Consider the following 18,180-nt stretch of genomic DNA (forward strand, 5'->3'; position numbering starts at 1 on the left):
CCTTAGGGGAGGCATTTCAACCTTCTAGAATGGGGAAAAAGCTGCACAAATGCTGGGAAACCACCAAATAATAAGTGGCTGGGGGGAAAGGGGCATGTCCATCTGGGAAACTCCAGAGGGCCGGATTGGGACTGCTGGCAGGCTGGATTTGTCCCCCAGGCCCGAGGTTCTGCATTGCTGGGTTACTGGGTGGAGAAGGCAATATGGAAATAGTTACCTGAAAGTAGAAAATGTGAAAACCACCGCTCTATAGCAACTCAAAAGTGTCAATTTCATCCTAAGCAATGGAGCAAATCTTTGATACAAATGTAAACTTTTTCAAGTTCACTCAGCTGATAAAAATTATTCAAGCTTACTATGGAGAAGGACACATCTCTTTTCCCACTTTCCGTCTTCAACTCTTCAACTAGGTCTTGTAGCTCATTGACTTGGTTTTCCAACATCTGAATTTTATTCTCTTGCTCCTTCATCTGCTTGTCTTTCGAGTTTATTTCCTCCTATAAAGCGAGGAAGAGTAATACAAGTGCAGATTGACATTAGGAGTTACCTAGGGTCACATGACATTGGAAGAACTGACCCAAGCCAAGGCTAAAAGTAAAAAGTAATTATCCATCTCAGTCTGTACCAGTTGCATGCAAGGCCGCCACCACCGCCACCACCAGCTCACCTGAAGATCTTGATTGTAAACTTCAGCATTTGCAATTAGAGCCTTTAAGCTGGAAATTTCATGCGTTAGTTGCATCTGTGGAGCAATCGAAGCAAAATTGCACAGGCAAGTTAGAAAGCACCGTTTCGTTCACCTGCCATCACAAAGGCAAGCAAGCTTTGCATTAAAGTTTCCCTTCAGAAACACCGAGTCTTAGATAATAACCAAGCTATTACTGTAGAAAATAATATTATTCAAGCGTTACACTGCAAAAAGGTCCTAGAAAATAACATCTCATCATCTGGTTATTAATTATCTCAAACCTTCAAAAACAGCAAGGGCAGGATGCAATCTGAATATACAATAGGTGTTGCTCACAAGAGCAGTTCCATGCCTCTTCTAATATGCATGAGTTGTGGGCGTACTGATTTAATACATTTATATCCCACTTTCCCTCCATGATGTAATTCAAGGAAGTGTACATGGGATTCCAGGTGGTCCCTCTATCCTGATTAGATGCAGATGTGCTTAGCTTTAAGCAAGGTTGCTGCGTCACGTGCCTTCACACCAGGGGCAGGGAACCTTTTTCAGCCCAAAGGCCAAATTGCAAAATGGAAAAGATCTCAGCAGCCACATTCCATCTGTCGAAGGCAGAGTAGATGAGGCCAAATGCAATTACCACCATTTTAAGCCTACTCAGAAGTAAACAGGTCAAGGCTTCTCCATGTTTACTCAGAAGCAAGCAGGACTGAGTCACTCAGCAGCACTTTTAAACAGCATCCCAAATACCAAGCCTCTGCATGCTCACTCATACGCAGCTCTCCTGCCTGAAAAGGCACAGCTCAAAAGCTTTGCAACAGCTTGGTTCTTTGCTGGGTATTTAAAAGTTAATTGCCTTAAAAAAATACCCACTTATTTCTGATCACTGCTTGGGACCCAGACATCTCGAAGACCTACTTCTCCCACATGAATCTGCCCGATGGCTTGATTGTCATTAAGCCACTTGGTCATCACGCCCTTTCATCTCCTGCTTCTCTCACTTTCTGAGTTGAGGTGGGCAGTGAGAGGAGAGGGAGCATTCTCTCCAACGGCACCCATTTTATTCACCCAGGACTTCTAGCGTTCTCACCTAAGTTGGTTTTAATCTTATTGATAAAGTTTTACAAGCTCTGCTGGCGTACTGTTTCAGATTCATTTTACAGCTTTTTATACTTTGTTATTGTCTAATGATATTGTCAGCCACTGTGGAAGCAGTGAAAGTGAAAGGTGACCTAAGTGTTATATTTACATTCACACACCACTTTCTTTCCTCACCTCCTGCTCTTTTGCAGTCTCTTTTTCAAGAGACACAAACTCATACGTTGACATTTTCTCTCTCAGTTCTCCGAGCTCACATGCCAGCTGTTCTTTCTCCAACTGCAGGCATTCCAGTTTTGCTTTTGTGGCTTGCTGTTCAGTGACAGCATTATCCTGGATGGGAAACGGAAGGAGAGATTAAGAGGTTTTACCCGGATTTTAGATTGAATTCCCCAGAGAACACTGAACTCACTTACCCTCTCTTCTACAAGGGTTTCACAAAGCTGGACAGACTCTGCAAAGTCTTTATGACTCTAGAACAGAAATACTGAAGTGAGCCACTAAATTCCTTCTCTGCTCCTAGTGAAAACTTCTTTTCAACACCAGGATGGTGTATATTCCTACAGCGATACGTTGGCAGCTCAAAGGCAAAGTCGCCTAAAGCAGGGGTGGGGAACGTGGGCCCCTCACAATGTTGTAGTGACTGCATCTCCCATCAGACAGGCTGTGCTGGTTAGGGCCAGTGGGAGTTGCAGTCCAAGAACATCTGAACAGTCACACATACCTCACTGCTGGCCTAAAGCCATCATGACTTGGGGGAAGAGCTGGAAATCACTTAAATATTTAGGTTTCAGCTACTTACTAAAGGTGTGAGCAAAGTTCTCCTGAGTCAGGCTCTGAAAAGAACAGTCTGGGGGCTTGTTAAAAGCCTGTCTCAAAGAACAGGCAAGCTTTACAACCTCTGGAATTCTCTCTCCTTCTTGCCTTGTTAAGATTTGTATACTGCCCAACTGGCAAATGCCCTTGGGCCAGTTTATAAGCATAAATCTGAACAACAAAATGACGAATAACAAAATACAGCAACTAGTATCAAAATAATACAATCCCAAATATTAAAAACATAAAAAAATAATAAAAACATTGGGGCAGCCAGCAGTGAAATTAATACTCAGAGCAACAGATTAGATGCCTGCTGGAAGAGAAGGGTCTTAACCTGGCGTCTAAATATATATATATAATGGTGACAACAGGAGGAGCTCTCTGGGAAAGGCAGGCCACAGACTGGGGGGGGGGGGGGCGACGACACACGCCACAGAGAAGGCTTTTCCCCTGGTAGCCACCTTTCACACCACTGTTCTGCCCCCTCAGATTAAAATCTGAGTGGGGAGAAAGATGACTGGCTCAGTTTCTCTTGGCATAAAAGTAATGGAGCCACACCGATCACAGACCTTCATTATGGAGAAACTAAGAACCCGCAGCAGCATAAACTGAAAGGGGAGGAAGTCCATCTCCCTGCGGAGGACTTGCAGGGGGCGAAGCTCCCCCATTTTTGCCCCTGAAGAATCTTAGTTCATATGGGGGAGGGTAAGATGCTGAGGAGACACACCCACCCACCATGGAGGGTGGCCGTACCCCAATACCCTTTGGATTTTGTCCACAAAGCATCTTTTCCTTGCCATCATGGAAAATGACACTCCAGGGGCAAAGAACAACCTTCCCCACCCCTCACAGATCCTATTTTGTCTCCTGGCCCATCTCTACCACTCACAAAAGTTATTTCAGACCCTGGAATCCACTCTTCTTCAGGTACCGCAGCACGGACTATCACGCTCTGATCGTCATATTCAGAGAATTCTGAAGAAAGAGCTGAGAATTAAAAAACAAACAGAGTTTGCAAACTTGGAGGCAGAGGGAAGGTCTTGAGACAAATTCCAAAAGGCTCAGAGACAGATGGCGACTGAGCATTGATTAACTTAGGACTGCCTGGAGCCTGCTGCCAGAATCAGACCTCTGGCGCAAACTTGATATGTTGAGCTTGACCTCCTGCTCCCTTCAGATCTAACAAGAGCCCTCCGACCCTTCAGATCTAGAAGATGCATTCAATATCAGTGAACTGGCATAAGCATCAACACCACCTTCAAAATGGACATATTGGTATCAGTTTAGTTATTTGCACCTCATCATGGACGCTAGATAGATGACACATTATACAAATTCTAACTTAGCCTAACCTACAGTTCACTTCCCCACTTCTTTAGGATATTGTTTCAAAATCTTTTCCCAGGAAAGTAACTTACATTCTTCCATTTCTGCTAGAGAGGACATAGAGACTTTGAAGTGTTTGGCTCTACCAGGGAAGTCTTCCAGGAAACATATTGCCCCATCCTGGCTTATTGCTCCTGGAGCCCAGGTGACTCTCCTCTTCCTTCTAGCCTTAAAATGAAAATATAGACACACAACGTACAAAGTCAAGGCATGGCGGAAAACTAAAGCAAGTTCGATAATTTCCTATCTAGTTTGACTCACAGTGTATTTGCTGATCTGAAATTCTCTCACTGTACAGAGATGAACCTAGCTTCTGTTAGAATTGTCAATGCCCCTGCCCTACAGTTTGCCCAATCTAAAGCTTTCCTCATAATTTAAACAGGATCGGGTAGTATTTGTAGACCTGCTTTTTAAAAATAAACAAATACAAAACTTTGCTCACTCAGAACACAGCCCCGCTACAGTAGATGCAGTAAAATCAGTTTAAGCAACATTTATAGTTTTCCAGCTTACTTTTAACTCTCGTTCTTGTGAGAAAGAGGATGCTGTCACAAGCATCTCAGTCAGCGCTCTTATCCTGTCCTGCTGTTGCTTTTGAAGAGAGTTCTTCTCCTCCAGGAGCTGCGCTAGCTGATCTTTGGTGTGAGAGTGCGATGAAACCTAAACATGAACATATCTGTGTCAAGATCCAAAGCCATGCTTTCAGAGGGTTGCATCCTATGGTGTTGTCCAGCCAGTGGAAGGGAGATGCTTGGTAAAGCAGATTTCCCCTTCCTCCCTGCAGCCCCCCCCCCCAATCTGCTCTGGAGGGTTGGGGGACCCTTTGGAGCAGATTTGAGGCACGTGGATGAGGGAGCGCAGAGGGAAAGACAGGACGGTGAAGTTTCATTCCATGAGTGCAAGTTCCATTGTGTGAGCAGATTTCCTCTCGTGTGAGGGCTGGATCAAACCCACAGTAAGGTGTTCTTGAGTTCCCAAGCAAATTAGTCAGTTTTAACTATTTTAAACATCAGAATTTATGAGAATGCAATTCTATGGTCCCATCGAGGGCTTCCCAGGGGCCATAGGGTATTACAGGGAAGTCCGCCATAAAAGATGGAAGTCTGCTACTGGAAGCCTCCTCATTTAGGAGGCTGAAAGTGCCACTGTCATTGAGGCTCTGACAGCAGTGAGGGGGTGAAAAGGGGTGGCACCCAAGGGTGCCATGGTGCTCATGGGACCTCCAATGAAGCTCTCCCCTCCCTGCCCCCTTCACCGAAATTGTTTGAAGAAAAACCTTGGAAAATGTTAGGGCAATCTTCTTTCTCTCCCCTCTCCCCCTTTGCATTCCTGTTTCCCCTCCCTCCCAGCCTCTAGTCTTGCTATTTCCCCTCCTCTTTAGCTCACTGTTTCTCCCCCTCCTAGCTTCTAGCCTTGCTCTTTCTTTCTCTTCTACCCATTGCCTTGCTATTTTCCCCTCCCTCCCAGTCTCTAGCCTCACTATTTCCCTCCCGCACTCCCCTTTAGCTCACTTTTGATTAGCCAGGCCCCCATGGCATTATGTGACTAGCCACATCCTTCATGGGAGCCATTTTGTGGTGGTGCCCACAGAAGTTTTTCATACTCCTGAATGTGGCCATTGGTCCAAAAAGGTTGGGGACCCCTGAGCTACCTTATGCAGAGTCAGGCATTCACCCATCTAGCTCAGAAATGTCTGCCCTGACTGGTTGTCCAGGGTTTCAGGCAGGGATCTTTCCCAGCCTCACCAGGAAATACTAGGAACTGAATCTGGGACCCTCCGCCGGCAGCGCAGGTGCATTACCAAGCAGCCCTCCCCTTCTCCTGACAACGGGGAGAAACGACATCAGCCCTGGAGTGGGAGTAGCTGTTTTCCCTCTCACTGGAAGCAATGGCAGGAAAAAATAATTTAAAAAAATCATCGGCTGCTGCTGACAAAAAGGTTAAAAAGTTAAGAAAGCACCTCCCCAGCACAAATCCAGCAACGCTTTGGATTTGGTAGTTCTTGTGCCATAGATTCTCTCTCCCCCATTGGACTGATCTGCCCAGCTTCTTGGTCAATTCAATAAAACTTGCACACGCATCCAAGTGGATGTGGCTTTTATGAGGCTGTCCAGGCAATTCAGCCAGACTCAATTAAAAGGAGACTGCACTTAAGAGACAGATCATGGTTTGCTCGCCTGGCATAGGCAGCTATCTATCCATTATCAAGTAGGGAGAAGAACGTCAGATTCCGACAGATTCTGAACACTTCCAACATCCCCCAGTCAAATCTTAGAAGTACAACGATCGTGCCAACCAAGAAACCTATGTGTGCGCGCGCATGTGCGTGCGGGGATATATATATATATATATATATATATATGCACACACACACAACAGAAAGAGAGAGAATGAATGAGAGAGAGAGAGAGAGAATGTTCAGGGACAATGATTCTAAAATATGTGTAGAATCTGTGATGAATAATGTAAAACAGCCTGTGTGTGTTGATGTTTTTGCTATTATATAATTGTTACCTTGTATTTCTTAATCAAATACTTTAACATGGAAAAAATTGAGCTTTTAGGACAGGAATTCTTTGAATCTGTACTGAAACCTACCCTCAGCAATTGAGACAGGGTGAGATAAATATAAATTATGATATGTAGTAATCTAGAAGACAGGACGAAGAGTTGCATTCAAGCAACACAAGAATATTTTAGAGCAGGCAGCACCTCATTCCTTGTCTGCTTTTCAAATTCTTGTAAACTTAAACTGATTTCTAACTAGAGAGGAGACTTACTTCTTCCAGGCGCCGTTTCAAGTCTTCTATTTCTTTACGATACCTCTTCAGGAGGGCCTCATCATCGAGAACTTCGTTTACTTTGGGGGTATTTTTCATCTTTTTAGCTGTACTGGCAAACTAAAAGAGACCACTAGGTGGAGTCAAGATCAGCAAGTCCCTACATCTAGCAAAAGCCAGAAGAAATCCTTCTGCATCAAAGCTCTTTTTATTCTCCCAGAAAGGTAGGAAATCATAAGATGAACACATGCTCTTGTAGTAACTAGAAGTGGGACCTGCAATAAATACTGCAGTATATCCTCACCTCCAAGCAAGACTGATCTCGCTCAAATTTCCTGCCAGCCAGCTGTGCTGTCCTCCAGGATACTATAAACTCTAAGGAGCTCAAGCATTCCTCTCCACCCTGGCTCCCATTTTGCAACTGACACTCAACATCCCATGCTTACTGAGTATGCTCAATCCTCACTTGTATTTTGTCCCCTTAGATTTTCTTTATCATAGAATCATAGAATAGTAGGGTTGGAAGGGGCCTACAAGACCATCGAGTCCAACCCCCTGCTCAATACAGGAATCCAAATCAGAGCATCCCTGACAGATGGCTGTCCAGCCTCGTCTTGAACGCCTCCAGTGTGGGAGAGCCCACCACCTCCCTAGGTAATTGGTTCCATTGTTGTATTACTCCAAAAGGCAGGAAGTTTTTCCTGATGTTCAGCTGGAATCTGGCTTCCTGTAACTTGAGCCCATTTATAATTAAGGTGTAACGGTGAAGTTGAAGAAAGTGTGTAGAATGCTTTAGCTCTGAAGGACATCTTGCTCTAAAAGTTAAGCAGAGGAGGTGCTAGATACTCCACACCAGTCAAGGGAAGGGGAAGGAGTGGAGTCTCTCACATTCTGAGATGTTTAGGCCTGCACACAAACAGATCTCTTATGCGGTGCTGCACAGATGCCACAAATGAAAACTTCCACCTACCTACTCAGAATCACAGAGGGTAGGATCCAGTTGTGCCCCAGCCCTAGCAATGTTGCACTAGTGTAAGCCAACACTTGCACAACTCAATTAGCGCTTGCTAGGGCAATTCAGCAGCAAATAACCACTTTTTCCCATTGCTCTAGCAAGCGCTATTTGCATTGTGCAAGTGTGGGTTTATGCCAGCGTGCAATGTAGTTACTACTAGCACCAGGGGCACAGCTGGGCCCTACCCAATGCCCCTATTTGGAGTTTCAAATCAGTGGCTTGCAATTCCTTGTCATACAAAATGGCATACTTCAGCCTACGGTGATACTGAAGTCAGAAGGCCAGGTGAGAAAAATGCAACCCAGCATGGCAAACCCAAGTAGAAGACGGTCTTACAATTTTCTAGGCAGCACAATAGGAGAATACATTGCAGAATAAACGTTATGGCCCGTATGGAAATGCTTTCAGTCTTGAACAAGTCAGTTACCACTATTCTGGTTGGGACTTACATGCAGAGAAACTGAGGGGCGGGGGGGGGGGGGGGCGGGGAACATTCTGGTTTTACCTGAAGAGTGCTAAGAGTTTCTTCCAGAGATACCGGAGTAACTGTGCAGATGATAACAGTCTTAGCATTTCCACCCAGTGAATTCTGCAGAATTCGTGTCAGCTTGCTGTCCCGGTAACTGATGTAGCTGCTGGTAAAGAGGAAAGACAGAGAAGGAAGAATATAAGCTTACTCATTAATAGAGGCAAAACTGGTCCAAGAGCTGGCCTATTATGTCTGCATTTGTCACTACAGTTCAAAATATGCTCTCAGTAATCAAGCAGTGCTTACCCGGACTGATCATCACACAGTTTCTTGATAACCTGGCCCAAGATGAAAAGGCTCCGGTTTATATTGCAGCCTTCTTTAAGGCGAATCCCTAGGCATGAACACAATAAATACCATTTTAATGTAGCAATGCAGCTCCTTTCACAAACTCATTTTTCTGCTGTAGTGGAATCAAGCATTGTAAATCAAACCTTAACATAAGGTACATAGGAAGCTACATTAGTCCGTCTAAGCTCAGTATTGTTGACTCTGACTGACAGCACTCTCCAGGCAGAATTTTTTCTTAGCCCTACCTGGAGATGCCAGGTATTGAACCTAGAACTTTCTGTATTCAAAGCAGGTGCTCCACCACTGAGTTACGACTCATCCCAAGACCTGTGCTCAGACCAAAGGTCTATCTAGTCCAGCTAGATGCCCATGGGAAGCCCACAAGCAGGACATGAGAGCACTTAACACCCTCTTACTCGTGTTCCCCAGCAACTGGTATATAGAAGGATGCTACCTCTGATACTGGAAGTAATATAAGCCATCAAGACTAGCAGCCATTGATAGACATCCTCCATGAATCTGTCTAATCTCTTTTGAAAGCCTTCGAAGGTGGTGTCATTGCTAGTTTTCCATACATCAGTGGCATGATGGAGTAGGACACTTAAACTAAAAAATGTGGATGTCTTCCCCCTGGCTGTAATCAATCTAGATCAGGGGTGGGCAGATGTCAAGCTTCTGGAATCTACTTTGTTTTTACCAAGTCCAGCCAAAGCCAGGCGCATATAGTGGTGGGTAAGCACATTCTTACACTTAGAATTAAGGAACGAGGGGTCTCTGAGCACAGGACATTGTTTTTACTACCAGAACTGTTTTACTTCATAAGTCTTTTCACACAAAAATCCATTTGTTGGTTTCCACAGCCTGATTTAGGATCCACAAAAGCCTTTTTGTTCTTGTTATTTAAACAACTCTGAGTCAGAGAACTCTGACTGATCTGCTGCCAGTCAGGCAGAGATCTACCTGAAGATCCTGGTTTCCCTTCTGCCCACCCCCAATTTAGATTGGTCTATTATTGAATAGCCTGTAGAGAGAACAGAGCTCTAGCCAACAGTTTCCAGTTAGGCCTGATGCAGACATACCCATGGCCAAGATGAGAAATGTCATATCTGCTCAGCAATAGCCACTCATTTAGGAACAGGCACTGTGCATTACCCTCTGCTCCCACCTGACTGCCCCAATTCAAATGAGGAACTTCCCTGGAAGGACCTCAGGCCAGCTGCTTTCTCAGGCCTGCCTATCTCATAGGGCTATTGTGAAAACAGTGGGAAAATCCTATCTATACCATCCTAAGCACCTTTGAGGAATAGCTGGATATGAGTGTAACCATCCAGTTAGGATTCAGGAAATAAAGAATGGGGTATAGACTTCCAGAAGATCTCATTCAGCAGCAGCTACATACCTTCAGCGCCTGTTTGACTAGCTCTTTCGCTTCCTGCCAGATCTACTAAATTCTGAAAAATTCAAGACAAACTGTTAGGTTCAATTCTTACTCAACCTCTCTTTAAACCACTTATTTCCAAATGGTGCCAAACAATAGCATATAAAGATCTGGGAAGCAAGAGTGATGCAGACCACACGTTAGCAGGTACAGATAAAGGGAGTCCCTGGCCAGGAGTTTAAACTGCAGGAAAGAGAACAAGCTCAAACAGGATCCACACAAACTAGGGATGGGGAAGAATTTTGTTTGGTCAGCATTTTTAAGCAAAGTGCCTTAATTCACACTTCACAGATGAATTATGTGGGTCAGAGCACAGCTCTCCTTTGGACTGAGTAGTTTTCCAAATTTTGCAAAGCAGTATTAGGGGAGAGATGCATATGAAAATGCGCGCGCGCGCGTGTGTGTTTTAAGTTGCAGAGCGATGAAATTGAATGGAACTGGCTCATAACAGAATACATGAGAAACTGACACGGGCTGAATATAGACAGATACTTTCGTCCCTAATGCAAACTACCATGCCACTTTGTGGTATTTAAGACACCCAACCACTGCCCTTCCAAACCCCACTTTCAACCCTGGTGCTATTTTTCAAAGAACTCACCAAGTGAGAGACCATTACAGCTCCTTCGTAGCTTGAGCTGGAAGTATCCGTCTTTTCTTTACTTTCAATGATCTTCAAAAAGAGCAAGCAAAGCCATGAGCCAGTTTGAGCACCATTGTCACAGACTGGCAAGAATACCATGTCAGAGTTTGAGGAGGAAGGGTCTGTATACTACAATGCAACTAGCACACTTCCACCATGACGGGTTCCTTGCCAGTCAAGCCTGGGACATGCTCTGCAAACTCCAAGCCCCCTACCATGAGTGAGCAGCAACCAGTTCTATACTTTCCCATAAGGGAGCATGTATTTCTATCCCGCCTTCCTGTTAGAAGAAAAAGTCTAAGGCAGATCACAACTAACACATATTATAACCAATAACGAAAAACCAATATAAGGTTTAGCTCCTAACTCCAGGTTGCCCAGGGCAGGAGTTAAACTACTTCTTGCAAACCTGGGGTGAGGGTTGCGTTCTTCCTTAATCTCCTCTCTGTAGGCTTCATTGCTTTGGCCTACAAGAGTCACTAAGAACTAACTGGGTCCAATCTATATGTCCCCAGTCTAGGTTCTTCCACCTGGTGCAAAGGGGCAACAGAACTTAAAGAACTGCCATTTTATACTTTGTATATGCATATATTCAGCATCCGGCACATTACTGCTAAAGAATGCTTAGCCATGAATTACACAAAGTCAATAAAGCTCATGATCACTCACCATTCTGAAAATTGTATGAGAACGGCTGCTTCTTTCATTCATTTTTGTCTCACCATAGTGCCTGTTTTCTGTTCAGAAGGAAAAAAAGCTACACAATTGAGTTGATTATTCTCGTTTCCTATATACTAAGGGTGCAACCCTATGCATGTTTAGACAGAAAAATGTCCTACAACTCCCAGCATTCCCCAGCCAGCCATCTTGGCTGGGTAATGCTGGGAGTTGTAGGATTCCTTTCTGTCGAAACATGCATGGGATTGCGCCTCAACAGGGCTTTTTTTAAGTCTCAGAATTGCATAGGAAGCTGTGTATGTGTTATGCTACACCAGATATTGGAGTCTTACTTTCGCCTTTCTGTAGCCAGCTCAGAACTTGCTCTGGAGAAATCACCACCTCTTCGCTCAGGTCTTCAACGTAAATAGTCCTCTACAAGAGATTTCAAAGGGTATTGTTACATGACACAGCTTGATCCTTAGCGTTATGTCTTGTAAGTAAGCAATATAAAATTAAACTAAATTGTCTAAGTCAGTTGGTTAAGGGAGCTTAATAGAAGGGTGGAATCTAACTTCATCCAAGTGGGCTTCTGCTCATGTGACAGGACTTTCACCTCCAATGTGCTGCCCCCACGATGCCTTCCCAAAATCTGCTCAAGGGCCCTCTCAACACTTGAGAGCAGATTTTGAGGGTGTGGGTGGGGGGAATTACCACCCTCCCTGTTTCACTGGCTGAAGCAGTTCCATCAGCAGAAGGACTTTACAGGATTCTACCCCAAGGCACAACCCTGTCAATTTGAGAAAGCGAGATTTTATAAATATGGAAACATGGCTGTGACAAAAATCCAGCCTTTTGCCCTCTGACTTCCAATGCCACTTTTTCATATAACATAGGAGCTTTTCTGGCCTTATGTTACTTACATTGATGTCTTCACGAACGACTAAGGGCTTCTTTTTCCTAATGTTACTGCAGAGTAGGTCTTGTATACTCTCATTGTGAATCTCCATATATGATATACGGAGCAGGAACTCCCTGTCTGGAATCTAAAAATTGAAGAGCATGCATACATTAGTATGCCTGAAGACTGATAACTGATATACAGTAAAGATGCCTTCTCTCACAAATGCAGAGTCTTAACGCCAATGCCATCATTAAAAAACACACATTTCCTAACCCTGCCTTAGTATCTATACGAGCCTTTCCCAACCATAGGTCCTCAGCTGTTGTGACTACAATTCCCATCATCCCAAGCAAACATGCCTGATGATGAGGGATGTTGGGAGTTATAGGCCAACAACATCTGGGGCCCAAGGTTGGGAAAGGCTGACCTATATATTGGTTCCACCCCCTTGCACTTAAGGTATTTCTTCTAGGCAAACAAGACAGTGGCAGTCTCCACTGGCCCAAATAAGGGAGAAGGGGAACAAAGGCTTCAGTGTAGTGACCTTCCAACCTTTCCTTCTAGGACAAAAGGCAGGTAGAACCTCCTAAGCGAAATTAGGAATCGTTACAGAAGTTTCAACACTAGCCTTAACTAGCTATTGCATCACTAATTTGGTGTCTGAAAGAGAAAGTTCAATAGACTGACTTACTCTGCAGATGGTATTGAATACATCATTAATTGCCATAGGTAAGATACCGGGACAATCTTGTGTACCTAACATAGTGTACGTTTTGCCTGAAGCAGTCTGTCCATAAGCAAAAATCGTGCCTAAGGAGGAAGCACAATGGTTAGTTCTGACTGATACCCACATACAGACCTATATTAGACCACTACAAACTTCAGGAGAGGCCTTGTTGTCCATGTCACATCTTGCATCATCCCATCTGGCAGCAATATAGCAACAGGCCTTATCTGTGAGGGCGCCTTTCCTCTGGAATGACCTCCTCTCTGTGATACATCAGGCACTGATGTTGATGTGTTTTCAATGATTATTAAAAACGTGTTTATTTACCCTGACTTTTCCCAACCATTAACTTGTCTTAAGGTGCAATCCTATGCATGCTTAGACACAAAAAAGCCTACAACTCTCACCATGCCACCGCCAGTAAATAAAATAAACACAGCATAAACATTCAAACAAATTGATATTTACTGTACCATTGTATCCCCGAACAGCAGACTTTATAATTGGAGCAGCCACCCCCTGGTAGACTTCCATGGTACTGTCCTCAGACTGAAACACTCGATCTTCAAGAGAAGGGGGGGGGGTCAGTTCATAGAAATGGAGCCTTTCCTCCAAGAGTTGTCAAGTTGCCAATTTACAAACTAAACTGGATGAGCTGAGCAAAATTTCACAGTATGTCAATAATGGTCAGTTCACATTTTCACACAAAAATGATTTAGGGCACAATCCTATGCAAGTTTAGACAGAAAGAAGTCATACAACTACCAGCATTCCTCAGCCAGCCACTAGGCTGGGGAAAGCTGCTATCAGGGCAAGAAGCATGGATGTTTCTTGTACTCGCTTGTTATTTTAACAATGTCCATTCATAGTGAGTTGCAACTTGTATATGTGACTTGTACACACCCTTACGCGGAACCAGAAAATTGGTTCTTCTAGCCCAGTACTGTCATCTCCCATTGGCAGCTGCTTTCCAAGGTGGTCTCAGACCAGAATAGCCACTTGAAACATTTCATCTGAATACGACAAGGAATACACTGGGACTTTCACCATGTGGAGAATAACTGGCTCCTAAATTTCCAAAAGTTGCAGGTGAAAGCAATGGGTCAGAAGAAGCTTCATTTTCATCTGCACTAGAATTTTGTATTTTTTTTCTAATCTACCTTTCCTTTTCTACACAAGCTGGAATCAGACGGCTCAGTAGTCCAAGTACTGTGAGTTTTTAATGAACATAGTTTTTAATGAACATAGGAACATAGGATGCTGCCTTATGCTGAGTCAGACGATTGGTCCATCTAGCCCAGTATTGCCAACACTGACTGGCAGCGGTTCTTCAGGGTTTCAGGCAGGATTATTTCCTAGACCTACCTGGAGATGCTGAGGATCAATTTTGGGGCTTTGTGCATGCAACACATGTGCTCTACCACTGACCTATGGTTAAAAGCCTTTTGTGCCTTCCCTCCCTACTCCCCAAGCGCCTGTGCTGAAAGCCACTCAATATAAGTAGCATCGCAATATGTATCAAGAGCTTACCAAAGACAAAGGACTTGGTCCCATCTATTTGCGATACGGTACAGCCTTCACTTTTCCATGAAACCTGTACTTTATCTTCAAGGTCTTCATTTTCCCTTAAGGAACAAAACAAGGTTTCCTGGTCATTCAGTCATTTTGGCAAGATAGTGAAAAAGATAGCGTAGCCACACGGAATGCTTCTGCCATGGCACAACTGCCTTGTGAGGCGGACCAGTTGTGCACACATCTGTCTGATGGATAGAATGCCGTCACTACCCCATTATTCCACTAACCTTGGGTTCACACAGTGGTCAACCAGATGCCCTCAAGCAGCACATCAGTGCAGCACCACCCTCCCACTCGTGTTTCCCAGCAACTGGTATTTGGAGGACTACCGTCTCTGGTACTGGAGGTAATACATGGCCATCATGACTACTAGCGATTAACAGCCTCAGGGAGTAATCCTATGCAGGTTTAGACAGAAAAAAAGTCCTACAACTCCCAACTCTCTGCAACAACCAGCTATGCTCGCTGGGGAATGTTGGCAGTTCTAGGAATTTTTTCTGTCTTAGGGAGCAATCCTTTGGCTGCTAGTCAGTGGCTAGACAGCAATAGGATATGTGGTTTTCTGGGAACTGACCTCACAGCCCGCACTCTGAGGTTGGTTCCCGGAGAACCGACCTTTCCCCCTTCTGCGCTGCCTCGCGGGCAGCATGGAACAGCCCTGTGCTCTGCACTCGGAAGAGGCGCGCAGAGCGGCCAAAATGGGGAGTTTCAGGGCAGGGAAGGTGGAAATGCCAGTATGACATATCCTATGTGTCGTCCGCCAGCCTCCTCCCCTGCTCCACCTTCCCACGGCTAGACAGCTGAAATCAGCTGTCTAGCCACAAATGCAGGGCAGGAGAAGCACAGAGGGAATGATCCCCTCTGTGCTTCTCCTGCCCTGCACTGGATAGACAGTTGCCTCCGAATTCGGAGGTGGCTGCCTATCCCCATAGGATTGCACCCTAAGTCTGCATAGGATTGTGCCCTTAACCTCCATGGATTTGTCCTATCCCCCTTTAACACCATCCAAATTGGCCATCACTACATTTTGTGAAGTGAATTCCATAGTCTGACTATGCATTATGTGAAGAAGTACTTCCTTTTATTATTTATTTATTTACAATATTTATATAGTGCTCCACATTAGAAGATTTCGGAGAGGCGAACAACACGGTAAAATAATAAAACAGCAGGTTAAAAGAGTTAAAACATTTTTTAAACAGCCAAACCCAATAAAGTGGAATTTAAGAAACCACGGCTGGTCATGCGAGGAAGGCCTCTTGAAATAACGACATCTTCAGGAGGTGCCGGAAGGAACACAATGTTGGCACCTGCCTGACCTCTAAAGGGAGGGAATTCCACAGGAAGGGGGCCACCACACTGAAGGCTCTTTTCCTGGTGGACTCCAACCGGGCCATGGGTCCACATGGAACCACCAGGAACATGCCCTCTGATGACCTCAGTGACTGGGCAGGTTGGTAAAGAAAGAGGCGCTTTCTCAGGTATCCTGGTCCCAGGTTGTTTAGGGCTTTGTACACTAGTACTAATACCTTAAACCTGGCCCGGCAGCAAATAGGCAGCCAGTGCAGTTCCCTCAGCAGAGGAGTTACATGCTGAAAAGGGGCACCTCCTGACAACAGCAGATCTGCTGCATTCTGCACTAGCTCCTGCTTCCGGACCAGCCTTAAGGGCAGCCTTATCTGTCCTGAATCTCTCACCAACCAGCTTCATGGGATGACCCCTGGTTCTAGTATTAGGAGTGAGGGAGAAAAATCACTCCCCATCCACTTTCTCCACAACATGCATAATTTTGTACACCTCTATCATGCCTCCTCTCACTCGCCATTTTTCTAAGCTAAACAGCCCCGGACCTTGTAACCTTTCCTCCTATTGGAATTGCTCCAGCTCCTTGACCGTTTTAAGGTACAATCCATGCATGTTTAGACAGAAAAAAGTCCCACAATTCCCAGAATTCCCCAGCCAGTATGGTTGGCTGGGGACTTCTGGAAATAGTAGGCCTTTTCTCTATCTAAACATGCATAGGACTGCGCCCTTCGTTGCACTTTTCTGCCCTTATTCCATTTGTTCATTTCCTTGTACGGTAAGAGCCAAATGACACAGTTGTGCATTCCAGGTAGAATCCAACTAAAGTCCTACTTAGCATAGACCCATTGAAACGGATGGGGTTCATTTCGTTGGGTCTACTTTAAGTGGGACTTTAGTTGGATTCTACCCTCCTTTCCCACAATAGCTTGTTTTAATTGGAAATGCAAGACTTGGAGGACTCAAATGAGAGCAAGCCCCACTGAACACAATGGGATTTACACCCCAGTAAACATGCATACGATCAGGCTGTAAGCCTACTTCCCTATCCACACTTACCTGGGAGTCAGGCCCATTGAACACAGCGGGGCTTACTTCTAAGTAAACATGCACAAAATCCGAGTTTCCCCGGGGAGAAGGAAGAATAAGTTAAAAAGACACGCAACAAACGAGCGCCCCCTTCCCACGACCAGTATGTCACCTTGCAATAAGCGGGCGCACCCTCACGCAGACCGTGACGCCGCCTTCCTCCACCATGTCGCCTCTCCTTCCTAAGCCTCCCTTTCCCCCCTTGCTTCAGCTCCAGAGTTTGAATTTCCACCGAGGACTCTTCCCATTGGTCCGTTGGTGACGTAGGCGCTCCTTCCCGCCCACCGACGGGCCATACTATTCTCTTCTCTGTATGGGGGGGTATAGAGGGCTAAGCGAATCGATAGAGGTATTAAACAGAGGGGTAAAGAAAAGAGTGTACAGCCCCGTATGAAATATCAGAGGCATGTCGGTACCGATCCCATTATCTTTGCTCTGCCTCGCCAAACGCGTGAAAGGCGAAGAGCGGACAAAGGTTATCCCCCTCCCCCTCCTCCGCACAGGCGCTTTCCGTTTATTGGCTCTGTTCAAGGCCCGCGGTAGCGATAGGGTTAAAAAGGTGGGTCTTTCGCCGCCGTCTCTTCTGAGAGGGCAGGCGAGCAGGCACGCGCTGATTGGCTGCGCTGGACTCGCGGCCGTCCAGGTCAGCGGGCGCGTCGCTTGAATGGGTCCTTTTTAAAGCTGCAGGGCGGGGGGCGGGCTCTTGGTTGCGTAACCATAGATTTTGAATCTTGTAACCATAGATTTTATCTATGAATCTTGTAACCATAGATTTTATCTAAGAATCTTGTAACCATAGATTTTAAAATCTAGTAGAGTGACACGTCCATTCTCTGCACAAAGGACTGTTTTTGGTGGGTAGAAGTGATAGCTGCTCTTTGGAAACGATGGAAAAATCCAGGAATTTAGCATGGTGGTGATCAGGCAGGGCTGTCTGTGTGGGTCTGTCTGTCTCCCCCCTGCCCCCCCCAAAAAAGGCTTCCTAGTTCAGGGCTTCTTTTGTATGGTGTGTGTGTGTGTGATTTTGAGTTTGTTTTTTTTAAAACACACATTAAAAATTAATAGCTTACCACAGCTTTCCCCAACCCAGCCTCCAGATGTATTGCATTATGTAACGTATGCCTATTATATTAATGTATATGTTTGCATTGTTAAATGTGACCCAGGTAAGATAGGGTTAATAGAGGGTTAGGGAGTGAGTAAGAGGTGGGCGGAGCTTGTGTGTGTGAGGATTCTGAGGGT

The 18,180-nt window shown here is 45.1% G+C and overlaps 1 protein-coding gene across 7 annotated transcripts in view; it reads right to left on the reverse strand.

The window, feature by feature from the left end:
* Nucleotides 1-17,523, reverse strand: part of CENPE (centromere protein E) — a 64,893-nt gene extending 47,370 nt beyond the window's left edge. For 4 of the 7 annotated variants that reach the window (XM_084855749.1, XM_084855748.1, XM_084855747.1 and 1 more), the window contains exons 1-19: nt 17,051-17,523; nt 14,503-14,597; nt 13,446-13,535; nt 12,937-13,055; nt 12,265-12,387; nt 11,695-11,776; nt 11,354-11,421; nt 10,643-10,714; nt 10,003-10,054; nt 8,559-8,646; nt 8,289-8,418; nt 6,769-6,888; nt 4,502-4,648; nt 4,021-4,156; nt 3,492-3,589; nt 2,200-2,256; nt 1,961-2,116; nt 668-742; nt 357-497 (exon numbers count right to left, since the gene is read on the reverse strand). In XM_084855749.1, the coding sequence (XP_084711875.1) occupies nt 357-497; nt 668-742; nt 1,961-2,116; nt 2,200-2,256; nt 3,492-3,589; nt 4,021-4,156; nt 4,502-4,648; nt 6,769-6,888; nt 8,289-8,418; nt 8,559-8,646; nt 10,003-10,054; nt 10,643-10,714; nt 11,354-11,421; nt 11,695-11,776; nt 12,265-12,387; nt 12,937-13,055; nt 13,446-13,535; nt 14,503-14,597; nt 17,051-17,106 (1,905 nt within the window). In that variant the 5' untranslated portion in view covers nt 17,107-17,523. The remainder of the gene's footprint in view (nt 1-356; nt 498-667; nt 743-1,960; nt 2,117-2,199; nt 2,257-3,491; nt 3,590-4,020; nt 4,157-4,501; nt 4,649-6,768; nt 6,889-8,288; nt 8,419-8,558; nt 8,647-10,002; nt 10,055-10,642; nt 10,715-11,353; nt 11,422-11,694; nt 11,777-12,264; nt 12,388-12,936; nt 13,056-13,445; nt 13,536-14,502; nt 14,598-17,050) is intronic. The other 3 variants (XM_084855752.1, XM_084855750.1, XM_084855751.1) reach the window with 2 other exon arrangements.
* Nucleotides 17,524-18,180: the final 657 nt, after the last annotated feature.

The sequence above is a fragment of the Heloderma suspectum genome, chromosome 5 (genome assembly GCF_057233095.1).
Source record: "Heloderma suspectum isolate Gila_16-S chromosome 5, 16-S_ref, whole genome shotgun sequence".
NCBI lineage: Eukaryota > Metazoa > Chordata > Lepidosauria > Squamata > Helodermatidae > Heloderma > Heloderma suspectum.